Source organism: Berghia stephanieae, chromosome 6, assembly GCF_034508935.2.
Source record: "Berghia stephanieae isolate SIO BIC M18660-M18661 chromosome 6, UCSD_Bste_1.3, whole genome shotgun sequence".
Lineage (NCBI taxonomy): Eukaryota > Metazoa > Mollusca > Gastropoda > Nudibranchia > Aeolidiidae > Berghia > Berghia stephanieae.
The window spans coordinates 650,707-669,521 of NC_088365.1; the positions used below are offsets into that span (position 1 = coordinate 650,707).

The 18,815-nt window shown below is 36.3% G+C and overlaps 1 protein-coding gene across 2 annotated transcripts in view; it reads left to right on the forward strand.

Moving 5' to 3' along the window:
- LOC144975943 (E3 ubiquitin-protein ligase PDZRN3-like) overlaps nt 1–18,815 on the forward strand; it is a 509,994-nt gene that overhangs the window by 13,799 nt on the left and 477,380 nt on the right. For both annotated transcript variants that reach the window (XR_013646001.1, XM_078920167.1), the window contains exon 2: nt 2,470–3,085. Coding sequence is in view for 1 of the 2 variants with exons in the window: in XM_078920167.1 (XP_078776293.1) it covers nt 3,065–3,085 (21 nt within the window). In the remaining variant the exon portion in view is untranslated. The remainder of the gene's footprint in view (nt 1–2,469; nt 3,086–18,815) is intronic.

Genomic DNA, 18,815 nt, shown 5'->3' on the forward strand with positions numbered 1-18,815 from the left:
CCATAATATCTGATATCTGAACTGGACGGGGGTCAGTATGTAAGCTTCGGGCAGGATGAAGGGCGCTATGATATTCTTTTATCAAGGGATAATCCATTCAATTTAGAAACCGTCGTTTGAGCTAACACAGTCTCGGATCGTACACACTGTCATGTCACGATAGCCAAGGCTAGTAGTCGGCCAGTCACTGACAAAACACTTTTATGTTCATTTTGATGAGAAAAGTTTTATTTTAAAGTTGAGCTTTAAACTTGACCTTTTATAGATAGTTCTTAGTTGACGTCACTCAGGTCTTTGTTATTGTTTTTTGCCATCCGTGTTTATGAGTAATGTTCACTAAACTGTATTAACCTGACTATAAACGTTCATGGATACACACAGTTTGGTTTGTTGGTCCGTTGTACTTCCGGATGGCAATGTTTTGAGCTTCTTAGCCAAGCGCATACTATCTATATAACGCAACAATATCCACTAAAGGTGCTCAAAGCAAGCGCTTTTCAAGGGGTCTCTAGCCAACAGAAACACATTTAAAAAATTGAGCTTTATATAGCGCAATATCCACTAAACGTGCTCAAAGCGCTGTTCAAGGGGTCCTACTTAGCCAACAGCAACACATAACATAATGTAGAATGTGACATGACGCCTGTTAGGCGATATTACATATTTTTCGGACAGAGACAACGCTGGGTTTCTTGTTTCTGGCGAAAAGCACTTTACGATAGACTGTCGTCCTCTTTAAAGGGTAGCAAGCACTGCAATGGGATAAACTCAGATTCAATGGTTCTGAAGAATGGTTGTATGACAGTTCATAGGAGAAGAAGAAATTGTCACCGTCAATTTCATGCTACATAAACTGGGATAAGCGCCAGCTCCGTGAGTCCAATAACTACATATTAAATACAGGGCATACTATTGGCATTCTGCTTTAACAATAAAGAACCCATTAAGAAATTGAGAAAAATTGAACCGAAATTTTAACATCGGCGGCTTAAATCCTTGAAGGAAAAGAAGAAGTAAATCCATAAATGTTGGTAACAACAAATATGAATAGAAAGTGCAGAAGACAATAGAGAATAAAAATTTCCCGCGGCGGTGGGGTTTGAACCTGCGACCCATAAATCCATTGTGGTAGATTAAGATAATAAAATAAGATTGATAATTTGATGTGGTGAGTCAGTAAACGATATCGGAGTGGTACTGGAATCGGGTACTTTAATTCCATTCAGTCGATCCTAAACGAGTACTTGATCAACCGTGAATGAAAGGGGGGTGGGGGGATGAAAAGGGGAAAGAAAGAAAAGACATTTTTTTTTATTTATTTCTTCTTCCCTTCCTTTCTTTCTCTCATTCCAGAGAATAATTTGACCAAATATTATGAGAAGGTCAACGACTCGCTCGGAATAGAGTAAAGAAAACACTACAGGTGTTTTTATGGTGGCTGTGATGGTGGTGATAATAGAAGATAGAATTTTAATAGTAGTAGTAGTAGTAGTAGTAGTAGTAGTAGTAGTAGTAGTAGTAGTAGTTGGTTAGTTGTGTGTAGTAGTAGTAGTAGTAGTTAGTAGTAGTAGTAGTAGTAGTAGGTAGTAGTTAGTAGTGTGTAGTAGTAGTAGTAGTTAGTAGTAGTAGTAGTAGTAGTAGTAGTAGTAGTAGTAGTAGTAGTGTAGTATATAGTAGTAGTAGTATAGTTTTAGTACTGCTTTACTATACTATATCAACTATAGACACCCTCAATCACATTAGTAGCTACTATATATATATACTAGTGTATACTTTATACTAGCTATATATATATACTTACTATTAGTATAATAGTTACTATACTCTTACTAATACACTGACTATAACTACACACCACTACTACTACTACTACTATACTATATAATAATATACTATATAATATATATATATATAATATATATAATAACATACGACACAATTACACACAATACTACTACTACTACAACATTGTAGTAGTCGTCGTAGTCATAGTAGTAGCGGAAGCAGCAACACGACAACTCTCACATGGCAATTTCCCGACGTTCTATTTATTAAACAAGATCCCTTTTTACCAGTTATCATTCATTGTATATTCACAGAACACTTAACACGCTCTTCTCTTTTAACGGGTAGTAAAAGGCCAGAATTCACTACACTGTTTATTCTGTCAGTCGGCGACCTCTGATCTTGTCACGGTATAGAAAAGAACGCTGGCCTGGATTCTTTAGCTAATCTGGTCACAATTTGAATGGAACCAAAGCAAGAATTTGCTGTGGCTCCATTTTCTTTTGTACACAGGTGTGTTAGCACCTCCGAACCCTGGACCACCCCCCCCCCCTCAATCCTCCCCACCCCCCTCATTTTTAGTTATTTCTAATACTACTACTATTATTATTACCTGGGACGTTATTATTGATATATTATATTATCATATTCAGCACTATGTGTGTATTTACATTTTTTGTCAAGGACATACACACACATGATACATACACATTTCCAGCTGACTGTTAGAGACTATACACTTCCTAGCTTAATGTCACTGTTATAAAATTATGCTCTTAATAGTATATAAAAATATATAATTGTTTGACAACATTATCTTATAAAAACATGGTTATAACGTATATTGGTGGATGACCAATATCATTAACGTTTTAGAATAGACTACATTTTGGAGAGATCTGGATTACCTCAAGGATTCTTGAAAGGAGTTTTACTGGATAAAAATACGGATATAACGACGAATGATTTCATAAAAATGGATATAGCGTCATCTCCACCACCACCACCGTTGCCTTCATCACTTCTTTCATCAACTGAGATTGGATTCCTGTGCTTTGGAGTCGACAATTCTCTCACGTGACGTGGCCAGCCGGCGGGCGGCGCCTACGGGACCGACGGGTGGTCAGCCCTTTTTTTTCTATTATTGGAGGATATTACTGTCATTATTGCTGTTGATATCAGGTTTGGTTGCGACGATAATAATAATAATAATTGTTGTTGTTGTTATCGTTGCTGACCCCTGACCTGCTGTTTGGACTTATTTTGTTATCGCTTGGACATGGATTTCATCATATTGAAGGTAAGGATATGAATCGTATCTCTCTCTCTTCTTCTCTCTCTCTCTCTCTCTATCTCTTCTCTCATCTCTTTCTCTCTCATCTCTCTTTCTCCCTCTCTCTCTCTCTCTTTCTCCCATCTCCTCTCTCTCTCTCTCTTCCTCTCTCTCTCCCTCTCTCTCTCTCTCTCATCTCTCTCTCTCTCTCTCTCTATGCCATTTTTTCCCTTTAACCTGGCGCTGATATGATCTTAATGTGCTGCACACGCCGCAAAACCCTTAAAAACAAACTAAAAAGCATCTCTCTCTCTCTCTCTCTCTTCTTCTCTCTCTACTCTTCTCTTCTCTTCCTCTATCTCTCTACCTACCTCTACCTACCTACCTCCTATCTACCTTTATATATCGATCTGTCTCTTTACCTGGTTCGTCTATTCACCTACCCTTCCCCTTAATCATCTTCCTTTACCCTCACTTCCATCTTCCTTTCTCACCGATCTGTCCATCTATTCCTTTTTCTATCTATCTATCATCTCTATCTATCTATCTCATCTATCATCATCTTATCAATCTCATCATTACCTATCTATCTATCTTCTATCTATCTATCTCATCTATCTATCTATCTATCTATCTTCTATCTATCTATCTATTATCTATCGATCTATTATCAATCTATATATCAATCATATCATAATTAACCTATCTATCTATCTATCTATCTCTATTCTATTCTATCTATCTATCTATCTATCTATCTATCTATCTATCTATCTATCTATAATCTATTATCATATCATCAATTCTATCTATCTATCTATCTATTCTATCTATCTCATCTATCATATCATATCATATCTTCTATCTATTATCTATTATATCATTATATATCTATAAATATCTATCTTCATATCATATTAACTATCTATCTATCTATCTATTTATCTATCTCTATCTATCTATCTATTATTTCTATCTCATCTATCTATTATCTATCTATCTATCTAATCTATCTATTCACTACTATTATTCTATCTACCATATTGTTCATCTATTCATTCATTCATTCATATCATTCGTCTATCTTTCAATCTGTATATCCATATTATATCAAATGAAAATCACGGTACGGTTTGACCTCTGAGCGATGTGGTCGTGTAAATTATAAGTCTTTTTTTTTTCTCTTCATTCTTTCCTTTAATTTTACTGCAGCAATATGCTACATTCAATGCATCTAAAGTTCAAACACCACTTCCGCATACTTTAGTTGTTAAGAGATAAAAGGATATGATTAAGCATAATGAAACGACGGAAATTGAGTTAAGTACGAATGAGATCATTATTTATGTATCTTAATTCCCTCATCTTATTACTCCTACACTCTTCTACTACAACGAATCATTGATTAACTCACTCAATCCTAGAGATTTTTGCTACTTTTCAAAATTGGAAAAACATGTATTATAAATAAGCATGAACATAGATAGTTTTTTTATTCAACTACTATTAACATGTAAAATCTAAAAAAAATTAGCTTTGATACTACGCCTATTATTTTTCTCATAAAAATGTAATAAATAGGCATGGGGTAAAAGTAACCCGGGTAAACTACGGATATAGTCGGTGTTAGGGTTGAGTGCGTTAATCTCATCTGCTGTAACCGTTTATGTAGTTAAAAGCATTCCATTACCTCTGCTTCTACAATCATGCAATCAAAGACTCAATCAAGTAATCAAACTAACCGTTCGTACCGTCGTCATTCTCGCAATCATTTCATCAATCATAATTTAGGACAATCAATCAATCATCGTTCTAGAATTAGCTGAGGCTGCTACGCGGCTACATACAACCAAAGTCATGGACAGAGAGAATAATCGTAACGTTTAGAACTTGAAACTTTAGTGCGGCTATGTGGTCTTGTGGTATGACACTCGCTTTCGGATCGGAAGGTCCTGGGTTCGAGCCTCGCGCTCGGTGCAGTCTAAATATAGATAGTTCGAAGATGACGTCACTCAGATCTTTTTTATTGTTTTTTTTGCCATCCGCGTTTGTGAGTAATGCTCACTGAACTGTATTAACCCGACTATAAACGTTCATGGATACACACAGTTTTGTGTGTTGGTCCTTTACACTTCCGGATGGCAATTTTATGAGCTTCTTAGCCAAGCGCATACTATCTATATCATCCCCAATATTGTATCTCTCCTCCGTCAAAACAAAGACTTATCAAGGTGAAAGTCAATCGGTTTCTCCACGGACCATCGTTGTTGTAGACTGTCTTTGATGTCCCTGGCATTTTACACCCTAGCTTTGTGCCCGGGTTTGCATCGTGAAATCATCACAGTTTATCTTTACTGGCCTCTAATGTTTATTTTACTCGCTTGGGAGTTTTCCATAATTTTCGTTTCCACGACTTAAGGACTGGACAATAATTATTATTTCTTGAAGTTGCCACTTTGGAACTTTAAAGTTGGATCTAGAAATGACTTTGGGTTTGAAACGAATATTTTTGTGTTCGTGGATAGCTCACACGGTAGAGCCACGCTCTCACCTGCCAGGCGGAGTTGTCGTACAATAAGGTCGCAGGTTCAAACCCCACCACCGCCGCGAAAAAATTTTTTATTCTCTATTGTCTTCTGGCACTTTTCTGCTCACTTCATATCTTCTGGATGCCAAACTTAATGTTTTTTATTTTCCTTTAGGTACTAAAATTATTGCCGTCATTTTTGGAGGTTTTGGTATGTGTGTGTGTGTCGCCATTGCGATACGATAAATTGAATAAATCAACAAGCACAAAGCAATATTGCAGCTTTTTCCATGTATGTTTTTTTTTTGTTATTTTTGAAAATGTTATTTATTTATTTATCTTTTTTTTTTATCACCAGAAACCATTTTATTGCAGATTCCAGCAGTAATTACATAAGAAAGTAACCATTCTACAATTGACTTTTTATCAAATAGAAATTGATAGATAAAAGTGTTTATTTTTTACTACATTCTTGATTCAAATGTTTTTTCTAGAACACAAAAAAAACCGCGATAACCTGTAGAGATGTATTCTCGAACTGGCCAAATTCAAGCGCTTTGCTTATTATCTTATTATTTATTTATTTAATTGTTATTTTTGCTTGGCTTTAGAGCAAAAAATATCTGGCACGACTTTAAAACGGACGACCTCCTGCTGTCCCACTGTTTGTCTCGTATGAAGTCACGTGTTATGAAATTGGTCATGTGACAGAAAATACGTTCAGATGTTTTGATTGTTTCCATGCCTTGTCGCCTTCCATCCGTTTATTTATCGTGCGGCTATGTGGTCTTGCGGTATGACACTCGCTTTCGGATCGGAAGGTCCTGTGTTCGAGCCTCGCGCTCGGCGCATAGATGAGTCCTTGGAAAAGGCTCTTTACTCCTTACTCACATTCTCTCACCGTATCAGGTGTAAATGAGTACCTGGCCGTTAACAGCGTTGTCTTTGTCCGAAAAATTGTAATATCGCCTAACAGGCGGCAATTCCCGTCCTACATGTTAAATGTTGCTGTTGACCAGGGACCCCTTGTAAAGCGCGTTGAGCACATATTTTGTGGATATTGCACTATATAACGCTCAATTAAATTTTTTTTATTTATTTTGTAAATGAAAACCCCGACGTCCCGTCTTTACACTGCTCGTATCACTCCTGATCAACGTGTACTTATTTCCAGGTCTGATAGCCCAAATGGTCAGGGACTCATTGTTGTAATGGAAATAGAGAGAGAGAGAGAGAGAGAGAGAGAGAGAGAGAGAGAGATAGAGGGGGGGGAGGTAAATAGAAAGATAGATAGATAGATAGAGAGAGAAGAGGTAGATAGATAGATAGATAGAGAGAGGTAGATAGATAGATAGAGAGAGAGAGGTAGATAGATAGAGAGAGAGAGAGGTAGATAGATAGATAGAAGAGAGAGAGAGGTAGATAAATAGATATATAGATAGAAAGAGAGAGAGGAGAGAGAGAGAGAGAGAAAGAGAGAGAGAGAGGAGAGAGAAGAGGGAGAGGGAGAAAGAAGAAAAAGAAAGAAAGAAAGAGAGAGAGAGAGAGAGAGAGAGAGAGAGAGAGAGAGAGAGAGAGAGAGAGAGAGAGGACACCCAATTATCCTTAGATATGATGAAAGTGGAGCCATAGAGAGTCTGTTCTAAGTGGCCGTACCATGTTTTGATTTTTTCTCCAATGATTTGACCCCGGAGGCCGTGGCTAATTCCACGCTTACACTCGTAGGTTAAATAAATAGAGGATGGACGCAGTAATCAAAATAAACTTTCTCACGAAGGGGGTGAAAAGAGGGGAAGGGGGGGGGGAGGAAGAGATGGAGGGAGGAGGGTTGTGTGTGTGTGTGGGGGGGGGGGGGGAATTAAAGTTCCAGCCAGTATTGTGGGGACAGACATTTATTAAAGGGCGTTAAGATTTGGGGAGAGGGGGAGGGGGGGGGGGTGGGGGTGGGGGAGGAGGGGGTGGTAAGGGGGGGGGGGGGGGGGGCTTGGATTGTGTGGATGGACGATAATTGATGAGAGTGAGTTTGATATTATACATGAGATGTAAGTAAGAAATGAAAAGATGGTGATAAGATAAATAATTAATATAGAGCGCTAGGAGAGGGATTGAGTATGGAGTGAGGAGTGTGAGATGAGGAGGAAAAGTGTGGTCTGTGTACTTGTGCGTGTGTGTGTGCGTGTGTGTGTGAGAGAGAGAGAGAGAGATAGATAGATTTAAATAGATAGATAGATAGAAAGATAGATAGATAGATAGATAGAGAGAGAGAGAGAGAGAGAGAGAGAGAGAGAGAGAGAGAGAGAGAGAAATGTGAATGTGAGAGGGTGAATGCAGATTTTGTTGGGGATGAGAGAGAGAGAGAGAGAGTGTGTGAGGGAGAGGGAGGAGGGAGTTAGAGTGGTGCAAGGGGATTGAGAAGGAGAGAGAGATTACGATGAATGTTAGAGGTTTTGTTTAGTGGAGAGGAATGGAGGGAGAGAACTATACTTAGAGAGAGAGAGAGAGAGAGAGAGAGAGAGAGAGGGAGGGAGGGAGAGGGAGAGAGGGAGAGAGAGAGAGATGGGGGCGGTGCATATTTCGTTGAGAGAGAGAGAGAGAGAGAGGAGAGAGAGAGAGAGGATGGACATCTGAGTAAAAATTATATATTGCAGATAGAGATAATTTACTCTATACAGTGAAGATATTTCACAATGTTTGACGAATCATATATCGACCATTCTTTGACTTGATATTTAGAAGAAAAAAAATGACATATTTTGTATTATGTTATTGTGTCTATTACCAAATAATTGAAAGTGATTTGACCAAAGGGATAGCGTACAATACTCTTCAACAGTCGTAACGTCACTTCCTTCCTAATGACACATGGTAAATAAGTAACACTGGCTCTAAACTATCGGAACAATGGCGGACGCCCGTGTGAAATATTTCCCCGGCGAGCATAAAAGCGTATCCAGTAAACAAAAAAGCATAAATCTGATCATGTTTGACTTTTACACATTCTGATCACAAGGCTTATGAAAAGTTCTAGCCAGCATGAAGAATAAAAAGTAATGATTTTCTTTTTAGAACCAAGATGGCCGCCGTTGCCGGGCGGCGTGACATCAGACTACTGAATCCAATTAGAGATCTGAACAAGTGTGTATTGTGTTGTGTGTGTTGGACCGCGATCTCAAGTAGTCGGGAAGAGAGAAGCTCTAATAATGACTAGGGTTAGAGACGATCTTTTTTGGGATCGTGGATAGCTCATACGGTAGAGTCACGCTCTCCCCAGCCAGGCGGAGTTGTCGTACCAATAAGGTCGCGGGTTCAAACCCCTATCACCGCCGCGAAATTTTTATTCTCTATTGTCTTCTGGCACTTTCCTACTTACTTCATCTCTTGTTGTTAACAAGTGTGTGAAAGGTGTCGGTCAAAGCAAAAATGAAAAATACAATTCTAAAAAAATTCCAAAAGTATAGCGTATACAACCTCGAAATATGAATGCTTGTATAGATAGTTCAAAGATGACGTCACTCAGGTCTTTGCTATTGTTTTTTGCCATCCCCGTTTATGAGTAATGCTCACTGAACTGTATTAAGCTGACTATATAAACGTTTACGTTCAGTTTTGTGTGTTGGTCCGTTATACTTCCGGATGGCAATGCTTTGAGCTTCTTAGCCAAGCGCGTACTATCTATACGTATACAAGTATTTAATTAATATATAAAGTACTGAATCTGGTATATTATTATAAACGCGAGTACCACCCCATCCTTTCCGCTATTGTGTTGTTAGAATTGTCCCACATGACCGATGTCCATTTTCACCTGAGCTGACCACAACGTTGGACGGAGTAACCCCTGGTCAAGTGGAGGTGATTTATTTCGTATGGTCAAGGATTTTCTCATTATTATGAGAGCGGGGAGAAGAAGAAGCCGGAGAAAGAGAAAGAGAAGAAGAAGAAGAAGAAGAAGAAGAAGAAGAAGAAGAAGAAGAAGAAGAAGAAGAAGAAGAAGAAGAAGATGAAATAAAAGAAGAAGAAGAAGAAGAAGAAGAGAAGAAGAAGAAGAAGAAGAAGAGAAGAAGGAAGAAGAAGAAAGAAGAAGAAGAAGAAGAAGAAGAAGAAGAAGAAGAAGAAGAAGAAGAAGAAGAAGAAGAAAAGAAGAAGAAGAAGAAGAAGAAGAAGAAGAAGAAGAAGAAGAAGAAGAAGAAGAAGAAGAAGAAGAAGAAAGAAGAAGAAGGAAGAAGAAGAAGAAGAAGAAGAAGAAGAAGAAGAAGAAGAAGAAGAAAAGAAGAAGAAGAAGAAGAAGAAGAAGAAGAAGAAGATGAAGAAGAAGAAGAAGAAAGAAGAAGAAGAAGAAGAAGAAGAAGAAGAAGAAAGAAAAGAAGAAGAAGAAGAAGAAGAAGAGGAAGAGAAGAAGAAGAAGAAGAGAGAAGAAGAAGAAAGAAGAAGAAGAAGAAGAAGAGAGAAGAAGAAGAAGAAGAAGAGAAGAAGAGAAGAAGAAGAAGAAGAAGAAAGAAGAAGAGAAGAAGAAGAAGAAGAAGAGAGAGAAGAAGAAGAAGAAGAAGAAGAAGAAGAAGAAGAAGAAGAAAGAAGAAGAAGAAAAGAAGAAGAGAAGAAGAAGAAGAAGAAGAGAGAAGAAGAGAAGAAGAAGAAGAAGAAGAGAAGAAGAAAGAAGAAGAAGAGAAAAGAAGAAGAAGAAGAAGAAGAAGAAGAGAAGAAGAAGAAGAAGAAGAACGAAGAAGAGAAGAAGAAGAAGAAGAAGAAGAAGAAGAGAAGAAGAAGAAGAAGAAGAAGAAGAAGAGAAGAAGGAAGAAGAGAAGAAGAAGAAGAAGAAGAAGAAGAAAGAAGAAGAAGAAAAGAAGAGAAGAAGAAGAAGAAGAAGAAGAAGAGAAGAAGAAGAAGAAGAAGAAGAAGAGAGAAGAGAAAGAAAAGAGAAGAGAGAAAAGAAGAAAGAAGAAGAGAAGAAAGAGAGAGAAGAAGAAGAAGAAGAAGAAGAAGAAAGAAAAGAAGAAGAAAGAGAAGAAGAGAAGAAAAGAAGAAAGAAGAAAGAAGAAGAAGAAGAAGAAGAGAAGAAAAGAAGAAGAAAAGAAGAAAAGAAGAAAAGAAAAGAAGAGAGAGAAAAGAGAAGAAGAAAAGAAGAGAAGAAGAAGAAGAAAGAGAAGAAGAAGAAGAAGAGAAAAGAAGAAGAAGAAGAAGAAAGAAGAAGAAGAAGAAGAAGAGAAAAAAAAAAGAAAAGAGAAGAAGAAGAAGAAGAAAAAGAAGAAGAAGAGAAGAAGAAAGAAGAAGAGAAGAAGAAGAAGAGAAGAAAAGAGAGAAGAGAAGAAGAGAAGAAGAAGAAGAAGAGAAAGAAGAGAAGAAGAGAAGAAGAAGAAAAGAAGAAGAAGAAGAAGAGAAGAAGAGAAGAAGAAAGAAGAAGAAGAAGAAGAAAAGAAGAAAGAAGAGAAGAAGAAAGAAGAAAAGAAGAAGAAGAAGAAAGAGAAAAGAAGAAGAAGAAGAAGAGAAGAAGAAGAAGAAGAAGAAGAGAAGAAGAAGAAGAAGAAGAAGAGAAGAAGAAGAAGAAGAAGAAGAAGAGAAGAAGAAGAAAAAAAAGAGAAGAAGAAGAAGAAGAAGAGGAAGAAGAAAAGAAGAAAAGAAGAAGAAGAAGAAGAAGAAGAAGAAAAGAGAAGAAGAAGAAGAAGAAAAGAGAGAAGAAGAAGAAGAAGAAGAAGAAGAGAGAAGAGAAGAAGAAGAGAGAAAGAAGAAGAAGAGAAGAAGAAGAAGAAAGAAGAAGAAGAAGAAGAGAAGAAGAAGAAGAAGAAGAAGAAGAAGAAAGAAGAAGAAGAAGAAGAAGAAGAAAAGAAGAGAGAAGAAGAAGAAGAAGAAAGAAGAAGAAGAAGAAGAAAAGAAGAAGAAGAAAGAAAAGAAGAGAAGAGGAAGAAGAGAGAAGAAAAAAAGGAAAAAAAAGAGAAGAAGAAAGAAAAGAAAAAGAAAGAGAAGAAGAAGAAAAGAAGAAGAAAGAAGAAGAAGAAGAAAAGAAGAAAAGAAGAAGAAAGAAGAAAAGAAAGAAAAGAGAAGAAGAAAAGAAGAAGAAGAAAGAAGAAGAAGAAAAGAAGAAAGAAAAGAGAAGAGAAAGAAGAAGAAAGAAGAAAGAAGAAGAAGAAAAAAAGAAGAAAGAAGAGAAGAGAGAAGAAGAAGAAGAAGAAGAAGAAGAAGAAGAAGAAGAGAAGAAGAGAAGAAGAAGAAGAGAAGAAGAGAAGAAGAAAGAAAAGAAGAAAAGAAGAAGAAGAAAGAAGAAAGAAGAAGAAGAAGAAGAAGAAGAAGAAGAAGAAGAAGAAGAAGAAGAAGAGAAGAAGAAGAAGAGAAGAAGAAGAAGAAGAAGAAGAGAGAAGAAAGAAGAAGAGAAGAAGAAGAAGAAGAAGAAGAAGAAGAAGAAGAAGAAGAAGAAGAAGAAGAGAAGAGAAGAAGAAGAAGAAGAAGAAGAAGAAGAAGAAGAAGAAGAAGAAGAAGAAGAAGAGAAGAAAAGAAGAAGAAGAAGAAGAAGAGAGAAGAAGAAGAAGAGAAGAAGAAGAAGAAGGAAGAAGAAGAAGAGAAGAAGAAGAAGAGAAGAGAAGAGAAAGAAGAAGAAGGAAAAGAAGAAGAAGAAGAAGAAGAAGAAGAAGAAGAAGAAGAAGAAAGAAGAAGAGAAGAAGAAGAAAGAAGAAAGAAGAAGAAGAAGAAGAGAGAAGAAGAAAGAAGAAGAAAGAAGAAGGAAGAAGAGAGAAGGAAGAAGAAGAAGAAGAAGAAGAAGAAGAAGAAGAAGAAGAAGAAGAAGAAGAAGAGAAGAAGAAGAAGGAAGAGAGAGAGAGAGAAGAAGAGGAGAGAGAAGAAGAAGAAAGAAGAAGAAGAAGAAGAAGAGAAGAAGAAGAAGAAGAAGAGAAGAAGAAGAAGAAGAAGAGAGAAGAAAGAAGAAGAAGAAGAAGAAGAAGAGAAGAGAAGGAGAGAAGAGAGAAGAAGAAGGAAGAAGAAGAAGAAGAAGAAGAAGAAGAGAAGAAGAAGAAGAAGAAGAAGAAGAAGAAGAAGAAGAAGAAGAGAAGAAGAAGAAGAAGAGAAGAAGAAAAGAAGAAGAAGAAGAAGAGAAGAAGAGAAGAAGAAGAAGAAGAAGAAGAAGAAGAAGAAGAAGAAGAAGAAGAAGAAGAAGAAGAAGAAGAAGAAGAAGAAGAAGAGAAGAAGAAGAAGAAGAAGAAGATGAAATAAAAGAAGAAGAAGAGGAAGATGAGGAGGAGGAGGAGGAGGAGGAGGAGGAGGAAGAAGAAGAAGAAGGAGAAGAAGAAGAAGAAGAAGAAGAAGAAGAAGAAGAACAACAACAACAACAGCAACAACAACAACAACAACAACAACAAGAATAAGACAAAATTGTTATGCCGTATGATACTGTATATTTATCTGTAACTGTATTCATCATCATTTTCAGACTTATATTATTTATCAGGATATCAATGAAGACATACTGTGTAATAATTTCCCATAATCCGTAAAAACAATGGACACTCTTCCGCTATTTAAGGAAATTTAATCTCAAATATTTCCGGTGGAAAAATATGACGTCACCAAGAGTTATATTTATTCTGCTGTACACTGACCCCCCCCCCCCCCCAACCCCAGCCCACCCTCTAAATTATTCGTTAAAATTTTGGACAGAAAACTCGTCCTTCAAATAGCGATTGATTAAAATGACCCTCATCTTGTCAAAAAAAAAAAAAAAAAAAACAAAAAAAAAAAAACTATCGAAGCTATGACCCCAAGGACGTCCCATGTTTGACAGTGTTTTGACAAGGTGAAGGTAATTTTCATCGATCGATATCCGAGGAAGAGTTTTCTGGCCAAAATGTTTAATTGTGACCCTTCGCCTCAAAACGGTATTAGTCGGGATTGTGAAGATGTTGAAAATTAAGTTTATAGCCAGAAATATCAGACTTGTGTTGAGTTTGTATGTTTTATTGAGGAGAATGGATACCATATTTTAGGGTGCTAATGCCAACAATTTATATTTTGACCAGTTTTACATTTAATTCGGCTTTTAAGCATCTGGTTCGTTCCGACATAATACCGTTTTGAGACGATGGGTCACAATTTGTGTTTTTTCAGAGTGCAGTTAGTTCTATTGTCAGAACAGAGGTGTGATTACGAATGCATTTCCTTTACCCGTTTGTCATCGATCACATGACAGAGACTTATTTTATGAATTGTCATTTAGACATTTATTATAAAATTTGATCTTACTGTACGAGGCAAGCGGAAAAATTGACAAGATTTATGTTTGGCCTGAAATTTAAGGCTGATATATATATATATATATATAATATATTATATATATATATATATATATATATATATATATATATATATATATTATAGTGGGCTTAACAAAGGCATTGGCATTAGTCATCATCATCATCATCATCATCATCATCATCATCATCATCATCATCATCATCATCATCATCAACATCACCATCAACATCATCAACACAATCACCACTACTATCAGCACCACCATCCATCACCATCATTATCATCACCACAACCAACATCATCATCCTCATCATCATCATTATCAAATTTAAAAAAAAATATTACAGCTTCTATCAAAATATCTTATACCAAATCTATCATTATTTTTCACGGAGCCCCTTCTCTTACAGTTGATTTAAAATCCAATTCCAAGACCACATTATTGATGCAGATCGAGCTTGAATCAAGTGGCGCTTGATTTTAATGGGTTCCCGTACTTGACAACGTAAGGCTAGTTGCCGACCTGCCAACTTGAAAATTTAAAAAGTTGTAATTTTTAGGACATAGAGACTTTAGTAACTATAGCTGCTAACTTTAACAATCAACTAAAAAAATGAGCTTTAAAAAAATATGTGCTTTTATATAGCGCAATATCCACGTGCTCAAAGCGCTTTACAACGGGTCCCGCCCTGGCCATCACCAACACTTAACATGTAGGATGAGACATGACGCCTGTTAGGCGATATTATATTTTTTTCGGACAGAGACAACGCTGTTAACGGCCAGGTCCTCATTTTACACCTGAGTACGGTGGGAGAATGCGAGTAAAGAGCCATTTCCAAGGACTAAACTATGCATCGAGCGAGGCTCGAACCCAGGACCTTCCGATCCGAAAGCGAGTGTCATACCACAAGACCACATAGCCGCAACTAAATGTTAAAAGGGAGATTTGTATTTGTAGGAAATATAAAATGTTTGCTTTTGTCACTTTCATAAATTGTTTATACATTCTCTTCAATTAAACATTTTTTTGGACCTTAAATTCAATTTTCAGCATTCAAATCACGTACAGCTATTTTCAGGTCTGATAACCGAGTTCCTTGTGGCCTCATTGTTGTAATGGAAATCTCTATTAAAAAATGACGCAAAATATTGTCCATTACAACAATGTTAAACTAAGCCCATAATACTCTTCAACAGTCGTAACGTCACTTCCTTCCTAATGACGCATGGTAACTTTTAGTAACACTGGCTCTAAATTATCGGAACAATGGCGGACGCCCGTAAGAAATATTTCCCCGGCGAACATAAAAGCGTATCCAGAGGGAAAAAAACATAAATTTGATCATGTTTTGACTTTTACACATTCTGGTCACAAGGCATATGAAAAAGGTCTAGCCAGCATGAAGAATAAAAAGTAATGATTTTCTTTATTTAAAACCAAGATGGCCACGGTTTCTGGGCGGCGTGACATCAGACTACTGAATCCAATTGCTGAAAGCCATATAATTATAATTATAATCCGACATCCTCCCTGACCGAAAACTCTTTCATACATAAGGAGGTTAAGTACATGAAGTGAAAATAATATATTACTTCTCCACAAAAATACTTATTTAACTCTCCCCTTACCAGCCATTTTCCCCAAAGTTTCACACCAAAAACACAATAATATTTTTTATTACTCAGCAAGACTAGCAGTAAAGTTCTTACGATACATAAATTCTTTAGCAAAACATCCTCTACAGCACACTGTCCATTTTCTTTAAATTTTATGATGTACAAGAGAAATTTGAATAAGAAAAATGTTGGTTGTATCATCACGAATGTGAGGATTTTCCTATAGTTGGTAAGGAGAGGGTTAAAATTACTAATGTTTTTTGGCTAAAAGATGACAAGTTAAAAACCAACTAAAGATTAGCATAGATGTTTTAGAGATGAAAGATGGAAGATGTTTACTTTACAAAGAGTCAAACTGCTGTTGATAACATTTTAAGTTAAGAAATCTTCAAATGTCTTGAAATTAGCGTCATGAAATTACATCCTACCAGTTTCCGGAAACCTCTATCTAGAGTTCCCGAACGACAAATGGAAGGAAAACAGAGTGATAGCGATGATATCCAATCCTCCCTGGAGTTCTTCTACTTCCAGAATGGAAATAAGGGCAATGAAAAGAGAGAAAGAGACAGTAAGAATTAGAATACGATTGTAACTGATCTATTCTTCTTGGTGAACTTTGGCCTTTGACCTGACGATAAGTTCACTTAGACATGTGATGACAATTTTCTTCTTCTGACCGGCCGACCTATTTCATTCTCGTCTCTAATGTCAGCCTTTTCCTCGATGCCTTAATTGTATTCAATAGTCTGATGTCACGTCGCCCAGCAAAGGCGGCTATCGTGGTTCTTAACAAAGAAAATCAGTACTTTTTATTCTTCATGCTGGCTAGAACTTTTCATATGTCTTGTGATCAGAATGTGTAAAAGTCAAAACATGATCAGATTTATAATGGTTTTTTTCCCCTCTGGATACGCTTTTATGCTCGTCAGAGAGAGATTTCATAAGGGTGTCCGCCATTGCTCCGATAGTTTAGAGCCAGTTACTAAGTTACAATACGTCATTACGAGGGAAGGGACGTCATGACTGTTGAAGCGTATTCAGAGCTGCCAACTTGATATTTCAAAAATTGCGTAGTTTCCAAGGGAGGGGGGCGAGGGGGGGGGGGGAGAAGAAAAAGTCGCTTTAAATAGCTTTAGAAATAAATAATTTGCACTAACCACAGTCCAAAAATGTTCCAAAGTTCTGAATATAGGATATAAGAAGCTAAACTTTCCTTTTCAACAAGATTCATTGAGCCAAAGAGACTTATATGCAGCTTTGTAGCTGGAACCAAAAATACGTATTTCTACCAATTTATCTATTGCATGAAAACAACGGAATCCATTTGGATTAAAAAAAAAAAGAATTTTGTATTCAAGAGAAAGATTAAAATATCCCTCCAACATTACATCGGTCTACAGCGGAAATTGCGTTTTGAACCTGTAGGTAATGAAATTATCTCTTTTCTCTTTATGTCTTGATAAATAATTACTTTAGCGAAAGTAAACGTTCAATAATATAATAATATATAATATATTCCCATACGCAATCTCGCTGTCTAGATAGTTCTATGGGCGCTGTCTTCATTGAATATGAAGATTGAATATGTAGGTAACACTTGAGAAGCTTCAGGGAAGGGTAATTTAATTTTGCCACACCAATTGTAACAAGTGCATTGAACCCTGTGCAGTGGGCTGCTAATCGCTGTGTGTTCTTTCATCATCTTCAAGTGGTCTCCGGAACTGACAAATTTCTCACAGACATCCAAAGTGGTTTTCAGAATGAATGAATGGATGGATGGATAATATGAATATGTCGATTTGGAAGGTCCTGACTGGCCTCGGTCTACAATGGCAAGAGTTTTGTGATGAAATGGATGGACATGAAACTGAAATAACAATTAAATATCTATCTATCTATCTATCTATCTATCTATCTATCTATCTATCTATCTATCTATCTATCTATCTATCTATCTATCTATCTATCTATCTATCTATCTATCTATCTATCTATCTATTTATCCATCTATTTATCTATCTATCCATCTATTTATCTATCTATCTATTTATCTATATATCTATTTATCTATTTATCCATCTATTTTTCTATCTATCTATATATCCATCTATTTATCTATCTATCTATCTATGTAGAAGCCAAACTATCTTAATTATATTTCAAATGTTTATAAATAGCTCCTTTTATACTAAAGTTGAGCACTATTATTTCATGGTTTTTGTTTTATAATTTATATCTATCTATCTATCTATTTATCTATCTATCTATCTATCTATCTATCTATTTATCTATCTATCTTTCTATCTATCTATCTATTTATCTGCCTATCTATCTATCTACCTATCTATTTATCTATCATCTCTCTATCAATCTGTCTATCTATCTATCTATCTATCTATCTATCTATCTATCTATCTATCTATCTATCTATCTATCTATCTATCTATCTATATGTCTACCTCCCTATCTATCTATCTATCTATCTATCTATCTATCTATCTATCTATCTATCTATCTATCTATATATCTATGCCTATCTCTCTCCCTCTCTCTCTCTCTCTCTCTCATTCTCTCTCTCTCTCTCTCTCTCTCTCTCTCTGTTTCTTTCTCTTGCTTCTTCTACGCTCATTAAAAACCCATAAATGGTAAGGGTAGTGAACTCATTACCCCCCCACTAAATTTGATGTGAGATTGTTAAATCTACCTCCACAAGTATCTAGAATGACATAACACTGATTTCCGGGACTAATTTAAGTAGCGTACGACCGCTAGATACACATTTCCTTGAAAAGAGAGCAGTAGGCCTTCTTCGCTTTTTAACCGCCATTTTATTTTGTTTAAAAAAGGCCAAGTTTCGAATTTGGTTGGTATAGACCTAGATTCAAACGAACCATATTGATGGAATTCAGATAAGTAAAATAGTCGCCGGTGATGCCGGCCGTAATGATTAGTAACCGATAAATCAAACTATATTAAAGTGACAAAGTCGAGAGCCGTCATCTATAGATAGAACGAACTTGACGTCACTTGTGTCATTGTTATTGTTTTTTTGCCATCCGTGTTGATGAGTAATTCTCACTGGTTAATACATTTTATTGAGAATTACTAATAAACATGGAAAGCAAAAAACAATAACAAAGACCTGAGTGACGTCAACTTCGTTCTATATATAAACAATACCAGAGAGCCAAGTGCTATCCTTGCTCTGGGAAAGAGTCAAATGTATAGTTATAATTTTGGGAGATGTTCTTTTTTTCAAGATAAAGATAAAGGGAGTAAATCTGACTCATGAATGAACAACACAAAACAAACGACGTTTCGGCCCTTGTGATCAATGTTCAATTTAAAGAATTTTGTTTTATTCTGTTTTTACTTGAC